This window comes from Oncorhynchus masou, chromosome 19 (genome assembly GCF_036934945.1).
Source record: "Oncorhynchus masou masou isolate Uvic2021 chromosome 19, UVic_Omas_1.1, whole genome shotgun sequence".
Classification (NCBI taxonomy): Eukaryota; Metazoa; Chordata; class Actinopteri; order Salmoniformes; family Salmonidae; genus Oncorhynchus; species Oncorhynchus masou.
In genome coordinates, this window is record NC_088230.1 from 14543946 (window position 1) to 14556209 (window position 12264).

Consider the following 12264-nt stretch of genomic DNA (forward strand, 5'->3'; position numbering starts at 1 on the left):
AAACTTCTGACCCACTGGGAATGTGATGAAATAAATAAAAACTGAAATAAATCATTCTCTCTACTATTATTCTGAGAATTTCACATTCTTAAAATAAAGTGGTGATCCTAACTGACCTAAGACATGATTAAATGTCAGGAATTTCGAAACTTGAGTTTAAATGTATTTGGCAAAGGTGTATGTTAATTTCTGATTTCAACTGTATTATAGATAATACACAGATCTCAAATTCATTGAGACATGGTGCCCTGTGACATGTTGTGACTGTGTGGGTGGCTGTGTTGGCAGGGAGGGACAGTAAGACAGGGTTGTCAGGGACCAAGGGCCTGTCTGGATCCACGTCCGGGGCCACTTTGTCCACCTCCTCCGGTAAGACTGGGAATCAATCAATATCTTTATTTTTCCAATTGGGAAATTTGTCAACGTGGGAGAGAAAAACACTGGCAACACCTTATAAGCATTCATTAACTCTACAAATAATAAAATACAAATGTATTAATTGTTCATAAACACACATTTTTGAAGATTTAATTTATTGTAAAGTGTTACCAAAGCACTTCCTTGACCATGGATAGAAATGTATGCCATTCTAGCATAACTGTAAGGGTTTTGATAACTCTGTTCCCACAGCAACAGTAGCAGATTGTTGCACACGACAAAGCGCTTTCAACTCAGTGAATCAAGACAAAAAACATATGAGCCAATAAGCTATCCTGTTCAACTTGGTGGAGATAGTGTTTGATCATGGTGATGATGAATCTACAGGTAAAGAGTTGAGGAAGGCCAAACTGGCACGGAGTCGGTCGCTTAGCAGCCACCCTACTACACCTAAGATGGCTAATCCAGACAAAACTCTGTAAGTTGTACCCTGTCCAACCATATCCCTAACCCAAAACATCACTGTATAATTTTGCTGAAATATATTTTGATGTAGTATATTTAATCAAAAATAAATGTATGGATATATTTTAAAGAAATACTCTTTATAGGAACAGCTATGCTTTTCGATTGTTATTTTAAGAAAAAAAAACTTGCACGCACACACACATTCCAGTAACATTTATATTTATGGGACCACGTATACGTTTTAGCCACTTGTTGTCTTGACACGTTCTTCCTTCTTGGTTTTCCTCCCCAGAAAGGTCAAGGATTCAGGAAGCTGTCCTGGAAAAGGGAAGAACTTGCTTCCTATGAATGGTAATCAAATATTCCTATTTTAGTGCATTGCTCATCCTATTTTAGTGCAAATCATCCTATTTTTCCCAGCTAGTTCCTTGGAAGTTGTGGGAAACCAACCCTATGTTGTTGGTTTCAATTTGGTTCCGGGAACGAAGCACTAAATTTCTCAACCGGTAAAACAAAAAAGTACATTCTGACAACAAAAGCGACCTAAAAATAACAGTTTGTTTTTAGTTTGCAGGGAGGTTCTGAGAATGTTTTACTCTAGTTACTTTAAAGTTTTTCCTGGGAAGTTTTATTGAGGCTCTGAGAACAGAAATTGTAGGTTATTTGAAATAACATTCTGAGAACGTTATCTACATGTTATAAAAGTTTTATGGTTATTATTGAACATTTTCTTAATACTAAGAACGAAAATTAAAGTTTATTTTTAGTTGTTTTTTTACAACTTCCTTTAATTAACTTTCACTAAAAAATATTTATTTTGTGTTAACGTTTTTAAACTCTAAACACACACACATTTATTTTCTTTGGCATTAATCATTCAAACACATACATTTTTCATCAGTGGTGGAAAAAGTACCCAATAATTATACTTGAGTCAAAGTAAAGATACCTTAATAGGAAATGACTCAAGTAAAAGTCACCCAGTAAAATACTACTTGAGTAAAAGTATTTAGTTTTAGTTCTAAAAGTATTTGGTTTTAAATATACTACAGTATCAAAAGTAAATGTAATTGCAAAAATGTACTTTAGTATCAAAAGTAAAAGTATAAATAATTTCAAGTTCCATATATTAAGCAAACAAGATGGCAGAATTGTTTGTTGTTTTTCTCATTTGTAGATAGCCAGGGGCACACTCCAACCCTCAGACATCATTCAGAAACAAAGCATTTGTGTTTAGTGAGTCCGCCAGATCAGAGGTAGTAGAGATGACCAGGGATGTTCTCTTCAAAATGTAACGATTACTTTTGGGTGTCGGGGAAAATATAAGGAGTAAAAAGTACATAATTTTCTTTAGGAATGTAGTGAAGTAAAATTTGTCAAAAATATAAATAGTAAAGTACAGTACCCTAAAAAAAACTATTTAAGTAGTAGTTTATATTATTTTTACTTAAGTACTTTACACTTTGCACAGCATCAGTGAGATTTGAGCCTATGATCTTATCTTCTCTATCCATGGAATTAGTCCCCTGCGCCACCAGGTTGGCACCAGTGTGCCATGTTTTGTTACGCATACAAAGCTGTTAATTTTTGTTTATTCACTCATTAAGATCAGGTGTGGCCAATTAGTGGGCACGACCAAAGCACCTGAACACTCGTAACAAGATATACTGTAGGATAGAGTTTTGTTGTAGCTGAGAAAGGGAATGGTATTGTTTTTAAATAACATTCTATTAACATTCTGTGAAAGTTACAAAAGTTTTCTTGTGGTTTTTATGGAAAGTTTTCATGTTGTGAGAACAAAATCTAAAGGCCCAGTGCAGTCAAAAATGTGATTTTCCTGTGTTTTATTTATATTTCCACAATATGAGGTTAGAATAGTACTGTGAAATTGTGAAAATGAATAATGCCCTTTTAGTGTAAGAGCTGTTTGAAAAGACTGCCTGATATTTCAGGCTGTTTTGGCCTGCCTAGTGACATCACCAGGAAGAAAGAATTCCAAACCTCTTCCAATAACAGCTAGTTTTCAGTTTTCCCCTCCCATCTAAGACCACTCCCAGACAGTCCTAGCAAAATTGTATTTTTGACCATTTCAATTGAAAACAATCCCAGTAAGTTTACCCCAAAACTATTTTATATTCAGATAAAAACAGCTGCAATGGACCTTTAAAGTTTGATGTTAACGTGTAGAATATCATTTTTTAGAACATTCCCAGAATATAGGTAAGAACTGACATGAAATATACATTCTCTGAACGTTCTGAGAACATCGCTTAAGTCACACAATTTTTTGGAATGTTTCCAGAATGTAGTAACAATATTACATTAAACATGGGAACTTTTAGTGGAATGTTCTGTGGTAGTACTGAAATTCCCACAGAAGAATGTTGTTTCTTAAAGTTCTCTGAACAATTTGAGAACATGACTTCAAAAAGAACCATGTTGGAAACGTTATCCTGAAAGTACTGAAATTTCCACAGAAACATTACCTCAGAAGAACATTGTTTCTTAAAGTTCTTTGAACTTTTTGAGAACATTCCCAATGTCAAATAATTCGGAGAACCTTCCTAGAATATTACAACAAATTAAATGTAACCATGTGTGAACCTTCTGTTAAAGTAATGCAACACCCCAAAAAGCTGGGTCATTCTTGCAAGTGCAACTCCTATTTTAGTGCAACTCATCTGATTTTAGTGCCAATATTAAATAAATAAATACAGAAATATGAACACAATTCCTTGATAACCATTTGTAAACCTCAATCGGTATGGTGTCCACATTCCAGCCCATCAGATTATAAACATGAGGAGAAATGTACAGATGTCAATGCCAAATTACAGAAAAGATCAGCCCTATCTAATTTTTGGAGTGAACTATTCCCTAAATTACATACAGACTCAGGTGACCTTCCAAACCCCTGATTTGGAGAGCCCTGGAGCATGTGCTCTCTCCCTGTCAACTAAACTAAATTTCCACTGTGTCACTTCCTGTGGTCACCTCATCACTTAGTCTGTCACATCATCAGTCACCTCATCACTTCCTGTGTGTGTTGCAGCGGACGAGTCTCTGCGGTCGCACCACTTCAGCGTGGCAGCAGCGTCGTCGGTTCTGTCTCCAACTCCCTCGGCTTCCTCCATGCCCGTCCTGATCCGCAGCAACACCACCAACACCTTGGTGGACCACCCGCACCAACACCAGCACCGCAGCAGCACCCTGGACCACCGCTCCACCAACGAGAGCAAGGACACCCAGTCCAGAAAACTCTCCATGTAGGTCCTCTCTCAGCACTCATCGTCCTCCATCCAATTCCAATAACCCTATTTTACTATGGCATCACCGTTTGAAAAACTGTGTGCCAGCCAGGGATGTGTTCACTAGGAACCAAACAGACCGAAACGGGGAGGGTGCTACCTGAACTTGTCCAGTGTGAAATGCTGGTTTTAGTTGAAAAACGTTTTTCTACGGTGTGAACTAATGCATACACCCCAGGTACAATAGGAGACATTAGTTCATCAAGTTTAGATATCTGCACTCACACCTATAGCTTGTTGGCTCCTTCATGATTTACACTATGAGTGAATCCACAACAATACCAAATCCAAACCAAAGTAAATGGATTTTGGAAATTGCAATAGACACCATCCCACACCAATGCATTATTTTACCTCTGAGTACATAAATTATGTCAGTGATTTTTTTGCATTGACATAATCAAAACCAACTTGAATGGCGTATCTGTCAGCGTAATTTCTTTGATATTAGTCTTAAGTGACTTTTTGGAAATGCAGTGAACCAAATACCCCCCAGGTTCCAAATAGTAGTGAGTTGTTACTATTTAGCTAGTGAGACATTCCTGTGAACAACTTAACTCCGAGGAAAGAGATAAAACATTAAATGAATGCATTTTAGAGCAACAGAGTTGGGACAAACCAGTTCACTTTTAGTATTTTATGATGCTAAAAATGTAACTTGCAACTGTTTACCCCGCTTATACAGTCGTTGTTTACATAGTGATGTAACAGTGAAATAGGGTTACTCAAAGTCCACCCCCTACAGCCTCTGGTCTAGTCAACTCTCTAGGCCAGTGGTCACTAAGCCTGGTCCAAGGAGAGACCCATATGGATTACACTAACAAACCTGATTTGCCTAATCAAGTGGTTGGCTTTGCAGGTATGTAGGTATGTAGGTGCTGGAGAAAAAGCCTACGAAGTACACTGTTGGTCCCCAGGACCAGCATAAGAGAACACTGCCCTAGAGAGCTACAAGGTGGACAGGCTTTTGTTCCAGCACTGATATGCCTGATTTACATTGGATAAGCAGTTGGTTAGTAGAATCAGGTGTGCCAGTGCTGTGCTGGACCCTTTAATGCTCCAGGACCATGGTTGGTGACCACTGCCCCTTGGCGCTTGTGTAGATCTGAAAGGATGGGATAGGTGTAAGAAATATGGCGATCATTTCAACCTAGTCAGTCACAGGGCAAGATTAATCTGTTTTCATATTGCTAATGCTAACACCCAATTTATCAATTTAGATATACATGAAAGGGTAGGGGGGGGGGCTAAGCATTGATGATCATCTTCCACCAAGTCCACTATACAGATGCATCATAAAACAAGGCAACACAAACCTTTACATTACATGGGCATTATTTCAGGTTTAGTAGTATAAGTTTATTAGGAATAACTTTAATTTATGTGATTAGAAGTACAGGCAGGTAACAGTACTTACCACCCCCAATTCTGTTTTCCAAGGCAAAAAGTGAGCGCAAAGACAAACAAGTGAGGGCAAATGTGGTAAGTACTGCACATCAGCATGTTCTTAGAAGGCAGGATAAATATATGGGTTATTCCACTTGTACTGTAGTTCCTCTGGTCTAAAGCCTATGTCATGTAAAGTGGGGCCAAAAATAATGTCCTGCCTTATTGCAGTTAGTCAGTTATTACCAGGGTTGTGTTCATTAGGCACCAAATTGGGGGGAAATCAGACTGAAACAGGGATGGTTTATGTGGACTTTTTGTATTATGTTGAAAAACATTTTTGAATGATTTCCCATGCGTGCCCTAATGAACATGACTCTGTTGAACTGTTGTCTTTTTGGATGATTACACAATCCCCACGATTCTGTCAATGCATGATCAGATATCTGCACTTGCACCTATAGTTTGTTGGCTTCTTTATGTTATACACTTTATAATACACTTTGAGTCTATCCACACAAATACCAAATCCAAACCGAAATGGTAAATGCATTTTGGAAATTGCAATAGACTCCATCTGACACATGCATTATTTAACTTATGATGAGTATACAAATTGTCAGTGACTTTTTGGAAATGCATTTAAACAATCAAAACAAACTTCAACGGCACATCTTTCAACGTGACCTTTGATATCAGTCTAAGTGACTTTTAGGAACTCCAGTAAAGCGAACTTTCCAATCCCAAATCGACCCATGCCCAGTACCCTCAGTACTTGTGTAGATACTTTTGTATAAAAACTCAACAAAAAAGAAACGTCCTCTCATGGTCAACTGCGTTTATTTTCAGCAAACTTAACATGTGTAAATATTTGTATGAACATAACCAGATTCAACAACTGAACAAGTTCCACAGACATGTGACTAACATAAATTGAATAATGTGTCCCTGAACAAAGGGGGGGTCAAAATCAAAAGTAACAGTCAGTATCTGGTGTGACCACCAGCTGCAAGTACTGCAGTGCATCTCCTCTTCATGGACTGCACCAGATTTGCCAGTTCTTGCTGTGAGATGTTACCCCACTCTTCCACCAAGGCACCTGCGAGTTCCCGGACATTTCTGGGGGGAATGGCCCTAGCCCTCACCCTCCGATCCAACAGGTCCCAGACGTGCTCAATGGGATTAAGATCTTGGCTTTTCGGTGGACATGATGGACCCTCCACCTCCAAATCGATCCCGCTCCAGAGTACACGCCTCGGTGTAACGCTCATTACTTCGTCGATAAACGCAAATCCGACATTCACCCCTAGTGAGACAAAACCGTGACTCGTCAGTGATGAGCACTTTTTGCCAGTCCCGTCTGGTCCAGCGACGGTGGGTTTGGGCCCATAGGCGACGTTGTTGCCTGTGATGTCTGGTGAGGGCCTCCCTCAGTCCAGCCTCTCTCAGCCTATTGTGGACAGTCTGAGCACTGATGGAGTGAGTGTGCGTCCCTGGTGTAACTCGGGCAGTTGTTGTTTCGATCCTGTACCTGTCCCGTAGTTGTAATGTTCAGATGTACCGATCCTGTGCAGGTGTTGTTACACGTGGTCTGCCACTGCGAGGACGATCAGCTGTCCGTCCTGTCTCCCTGTAGTGCTGTCTTAGGCATCTCACAGTACGGACATTGCAATTTATTGACTTGGCCACATCTGCCTCCTTGCAGCATGCTGAAGGCACGTTCCCGCAATGACCAGGGACCCTGGGCATCTTTCTTTTGGTGTTTTTCAGAGTCAGTAGAAAGGCCTCTTTAGTGTCCTAAGTTTTTATAACTGTGACCTTAATTGCCTACCGTTTTTAAGCTGTTAGTGTCTTAACTAACGTTCCACGGGTGCATGTTCATTAATTGTTTATGGTTCATTGAACAAGCATGGGAAACAGTGTTATATTATATACAATACTGTTTACAATGAAGATATGTGAAGTTATTTGGATTTTTACGAATTATCTTTGAAAGACAGGATCCTGAAAAGGTGGCGTTTCTTTTTTTGCTGAGTTTATAATATATGTGGACAGCCCTTCAAATTAGTGAATTTGGCTATTTCAGCCACATCCGTTGCTGACAGGTGTATTAAATCGAGCACACAGCCATGCAATCTCCATGGACAAACATTGGCAGTAGAATGGCCTTAATTAAGAGCTCAGTGACTTTCAACGTGGCAGCGTCATAGGATGCCATCTTTCCAACAAGTCAGTTCATCAAATTTCTGCCTTACTAGAGCTACCTTGGTCAACTGTAAGTGATGTTATTGTGAAGTGGAAATATCTAGGAGCAACAACAGCTCAGCCGCGAAGTGGTAGGCCACATAAGCTCACAGAACGGAACCGGCAAGTGCTGAAGCACGTAAGAATCATCTGTCCTCAGTTGCAACACTCACCAGTGAGTACCAAAGTGCCTCTGGAAGCAATGTCAGCACAAAAACTGTTCGTCGAGCAGCTTCATGAAATGAGTTTCCATAGCCAAGCAGCCGCACACAAGCCTAAAATCACCACAAGCATCAGTTGGAGGGGTGTAAAGCTCACCGCCATTGAAATCTGGTGCAGTGAAAACACAGTCTCCACTCAACCCCACCCATCCATCTCTGAACACCATCCAGTTTAGATTTCTAGTTGCCATATATTTTTCAATGTTGCTGATATTTCACAACAGTTCTGAACCTTTTTATTCTCGTAGTTCCTACAGATTGTAAATTAAAGATACATTTTTTTCTAAAAGTGTTATATTATTGATAAATTGACTGACTTTTCAAATCACAGAGTTAGCTCCAGGTAAATGTTGCAATTCTTCTGCCATTCCTGAACCTGTGACAAAAAACAAGCTACATATGGACAGTACCAAAACAATTGGTTGCAAGAATTTTGTATAATTTAAATTTAGAAATTCTAAGTTTTGAATCCGGCAGCATTTTGTGTATCAGTTCATAAAACATGTGCCATGGAATCGGTACGTTAAAAATCTCTTCCCAACTATTTTGCAATCTACAGTCGTGGCCAAAAGTTTTGAGAATGACACAAATATACATTTTCACAAAGTCTGCTGCCTCAGTTTGTATGGCAATTTGCATATACTCCAGAATATTATGAAGATGATGAATTGCAATTAATTGCAAAGTCCCTCTTTGCCATGCAAATGAACTGAATCCCCAAAAAACATTTCTACTGCATTTCAGCCCTGCCACAAAAGGACCGGCTGACATCATGTCAGTGATTCGCTCGTTAACACAGGTGTGAGTTTTGACTAGGACAAGGCTGGAGGTCACTCTTGTCATGCTGATTGAGTTTGAATAACAGACTGGAAGCTTCAAAAGGAGGGTGGTGCTTGGAATCATTGTTCTTCATCTGTCAACCATGGTTACATGCAAGGACACACGTGCCGTCATCATTGCTTTGCGCAAAAAGGGCTTCCCAGGCAAAGATATTGCTGCCAGTAAGATTGCACCTAAATCAACCATTTATCGGATCATCAAGAACTTCAAGGAGAGCGGTTCAGTTGTTATGAAGAAGGCTTCAGGGCGCCCAAGAAAGTCCAGCAAGCGCCAGGACGTCACCTAAAGTTGATTCAGCTGCGGGATCGGGGCACCACCAGTACAGAGCTTGCTCAGGAATGGCAGCAGGCAGGTGTGAGTGCATCTGCACGCATAGTTAAGCGAAGACCTTTGGAGGATGGCCTGGTGTCAAGAAGGGCAGCAAAGAACCACTTCTCTCCAGGAAAAACATCAGGGACAGACTAATATTCTGCAAAAGGAAAAAAAGCTTATTTCAGAGAAGACAAGGTGAGCGCTACCATCAGTACTGTGTCATACCAACAGTAAAGCATCCTGAGACCATTCATGTGTGGGGTTGCTTCTCAGCCAAGGGAGTGGGCTCACTCACAATTTTGCCTAAGAACACAGCCATGAATAAAGAATGGTACCAACACATCCTCCGAGAGCAACTTCTCCCAACCATTTTGGTGATGAACAATGCCTTTTCCAGCATGATGGAACACCTTGCCATAAGGCAAAAGTGATAACTAATTGTCTCGGGGAACAAAACATCGATATTTTGGGTCCATGGCCAGGAAACTCCCCAGACCGTAATCCCATTGAGAATTTGTGGTCAATCCTCAAGAGGCGGGTGGACAAACAAAAACCAACAAATTCTGACAAACTCCAAGCATTGATTATGCAAGAAGGGGCTGCCATCAGTCAGGATGTGGGCCAGAAGTTAATTGATAGCATGCCAGGGCGGATTGCAGAGGTCTTGAAAAAGAAGGGTCAACACTGCAAATATTGACTCTTTGTGTCAACTTCATGTAATTGTCAATAAAAGCCTTTGACACTTATGAAATACTTGTAATTATACTTCAGTATTCCATAGTAACATCTGACAAAAATATCTAAAAGACACTGAAGCAGCAAACTGTGGAAATTAATACAGTGCCTTGCGAAAGTATTCGGCCCCCTTGAACTTTGCGACATTTTGCCACATTTCAGGCTTCAAACATAAAGATATAAAATTGTATTTTTTTGTGAAGAATCAACAACAAGTGGGACACAATCATGAAGTGGGACGACATTTATTGGATATTTCAAACTTTTTTAACAAATCAAAAACTGAAAAATTGGGCGTGCAAAATTATTCAGCCCCTTTACTTTCAGTGCAGCAAACTCTCTCCAGAAGTTCAGTGAGGATCTCTGAATGATCCAATGTTGACCTAAATGACTAATGATGATAAATACAATCCCCCTGTGTGTAATCAAGTCTCCGTATAAATGCACCTGCACTGTGATAGTCTCAGAGGTCCGTTAAAAGCGCAGAGAGCATCATGAAGAACAAGGAACACACCAGGCAGGTCCGAGATACTGTTGTGAAGAAGTTTAAAGCCGGATCTGGATACAAAAAGATTTCCCAAGCTTTAAACATCCCAAGGAGCACTGTGCAAGCGATAATATTGAAATGGAAGGAGTATCAGACCACTGCAAATCTACCAAGACCTGGCCGTCCCTCTAAACTTTCAGCTCATACAAGGAGAAGACTGATCAGAGATGCAGCCAAGAGGCCCATGATCACTCTGGATGAACTGCAGATATCTAAAGCTGAGGTGGGAGACTCTTTCCATAGGACAACAATCAGTCGTATATTGCACAAATCTGGCCTTTATGGAAGAGTGGCAAGAAGAAAGCCATTTCTTAAAGATATCCATAAAATGTGTTGTTTAAAGTTTGCCACAAGCCACCTGGGAGACACACCAAACATGTGGAAGAAGGTGCTCTGGTCAGATGAACCAAAATTGAACTTTTTGGCAACAATGCAAAACGTTATGTTTGGCGTAAAAGCAACACAGCTCATCACCCTGAACACACCATACCCACTGTCAAACTTGGTGGTGGCAGCATCATGGTTTGGGCCTGCTTTTCTTCAGCAGGGACAGGGAAGATGGTAAAATTGATGGGAAGATGGATGGAGCCAAATACAGGACCATTCTGGAAGAAAACCTGATGGAGTCTGCAAAAAACCTGAGACTGGGACGGAGATTTATCTTCCAACAAGACAATGATCCAAAACATAAAGCAAAATCTACAATGGAATGGTTCAAAAATAAACATATCCAGGTGTTAGAATGGCCAAGTCAAAGTCCAGACCTGAATCCAATCGAGAATCTGTGGAAAGAACTGAAAACTGCTGTTCACAAATGCTCTCCATCCAACCTCACTGAGCTCGAGCTGTTTTGCAAGGAGGAATGGGAAAAAATTTCAGTCTCTCGATGTGCAAAACTGATAGAGACATACCGCATGCGACTTACAGCTTTAATCGCAGCAAAAGGTGGCGCTACAAAGTATTAACTTAGGGGGGCTGAATAATTTTGCACGCCCAATTTTTCAGTTTTTGATCTGTTAAAAAAGTTTGAAATATCCAATAAATATCGTTCCACTTCATGCTTGTGTCCCACTTGTTGTTGATTCTTCACAAAAAAATACAGTTTTATATCTTTATGTTTGAAGCCTGAAATGTGGCAAAAGGTCGCAAAGTTCAAGGGGGCCGAATACTTTCGCAAGGCACTGTATGTGTGTCATTCTCAAAACTTTTGGCCATGACAGCTTCTATCTCAAGGCCATCAGACTGTTAAACAGCCACCACTAACATTGAGTGGCTGCTGCCAACACACTGACTCAACTCCAGCCACATTAATAATGGGAATTGATGGGAAATGATGTAAAATATATCACTAGCCACTTTAAAGAATGCTACCTAATATAATGTTTAAATACCCTACATTATTCATCTCATATGTATATGTATATACTGTACTCTATCATCTACTGCATCTTTATGTAATACATGTATCACTAGCCACTTTAACTATGCCACTTTGTTTACATACTCATCTCATATGTATATACTGTACTCGATACCATCTACTGTATCTTGCCTATGCCGCTCTGTACCATCACTCATTCATATATCTTTATGTACATATTCTTTATCCCCATACACTTGTGTGTATAAGACAGTAGTTTTGGAATTGTTAGTTAAATTACTTGTTGGTTATTACTGCATTGTTGGAACCAGAAGCACAAGCATTTCGCTACACTCGCATTAACATCTGCTAACCATGAGTATGTGACAAATAAAATTTGATTTGACTGTATATGGTGTGGAAGAACATGAGTGTTATGCACAGAGCCCAGACCTCAACCGCATC

The 12264-nt window shown here is 40.0% G+C and overlaps 1 protein-coding gene across 5 annotated transcripts in view; it reads left to right on the forward strand.

Annotated features, from left to right (window-relative positions):
- ppp4r4 (protein phosphatase 4, regulatory subunit 4) overlaps nucleotides 1–12264 on the forward strand; it is a 130244-nt gene that overhangs the window by 116851 nt on the left and 1129 nt on the right. For 4 of the 5 annotated variants that reach the window (XM_064925036.1, XM_064925039.1, XM_064925038.1 and 1 more), the window contains 4 exons: nucleotides 289–369; nucleotides 766–856; nucleotides 1139–1197; nucleotides 3899–4112. In XM_064925036.1, the coding sequence (XP_064781108.1) occupies nucleotides 289–369; nucleotides 766–856; nucleotides 1139–1197; nucleotides 3899–4112 (445 nt within the window). Of the gene's footprint in view, nucleotides 1–288; nucleotides 370–765; nucleotides 861–1138; nucleotides 1198–3898; nucleotides 4113–12264 lie in introns of those variants that run through there. The other variant, XM_064925040.1, reaches the window with a different exon arrangement.